The 549-nt window shown below is 71.2% G+C and overlaps 1 protein-coding gene across 10 annotated transcripts in view; it reads left to right on the top strand.

The window, feature by feature from the left end:
* NRXN3 (neurexin 3) overlaps window positions 1–549 on the top strand; it is a 1,732,637-nt gene that overhangs the window by 1,129,425 nt on the left and 602,663 nt on the right. The window contains exon 1 of one of the 10 annotated variants that reach the window (XM_019518713.1): window positions 17–376. The exons of the other annotated variants lie outside the window; for them this stretch is intronic. Within the exon in view, the coding sequence (XP_019374258.1) occupies window positions 142–376 (235 nt within the window). The 5' untranslated portion in view covers window positions 17–141. Of the gene's footprint in view, window positions 1–16; window positions 377–549 lie in introns of those variants that run through there. 10 annotated transcript variants of the gene reach the window in all.

Genomic DNA, 549 nt, shown 5'->3' with positions numbered 1-549 from the left:
CCCCCCCCCCTCCCCTCCCCTCCCCGCGCTTGGGAAGCGGCTCTCCTTCTCCTAGGATGGGCCCTAGGCAATCATGAGCCTCCCCCCGGCTGCCCGGCTGCAGTTCAACCCGCCCGTCTGTAGGTGCCCCGTGCATTGACCATGCACCTGCGAGCCGAGGCCGGCGTGTGCCCGGGCCGCCTCCCCGCCGGGCCCCTCTGGATGTGCTCCCTCTTTTGGGGATGTATCGTCAGCTCCGTGTGGACTTCCTCCAATGTGGCTTCTTCTGCCTCCTCCGCGGCTCAGGCTCCGCACGAGCATCACTTCCACGGCAGCAAGCACCACTCCGTGCCTATCTCCATCTACCGCTCCCCGGGCTCCCTGCGCGGAGGACACGGTGGGTTCCCGCTCGCTTCGCTTCGCACCGCCGCGGCTCGTCCTGCTGCTCGCTGCCCCCCGTGGCCGCGCCGGGGCGGGTGGGCGGGAGTCGTGCCGGGGGCTGGGGCCGGGGCCTGTCCGCCCCGTCTCGCAACAGGAAAGTTTGGTGACCAGCGCTGGGGCGCCGGGGGA

This window comes from Gavialis gangeticus, unplaced genomic scaffold (genome assembly GCF_001723915.1).
Source record: "Gavialis gangeticus isolate Ggan-Ray unplaced genomic scaffold, GavGan_comp1, whole genome shotgun sequence".
In the NCBI taxonomy this organism is placed as follows: Eukaryota; Metazoa; Chordata; order Crocodylia; family Gavialidae; genus Gavialis; species Gavialis gangeticus.
The sequence above is the reverse complement of the archived record's forward strand: the minus strand, read 5'-3'. Positions and strand labels throughout refer to the sequence as shown.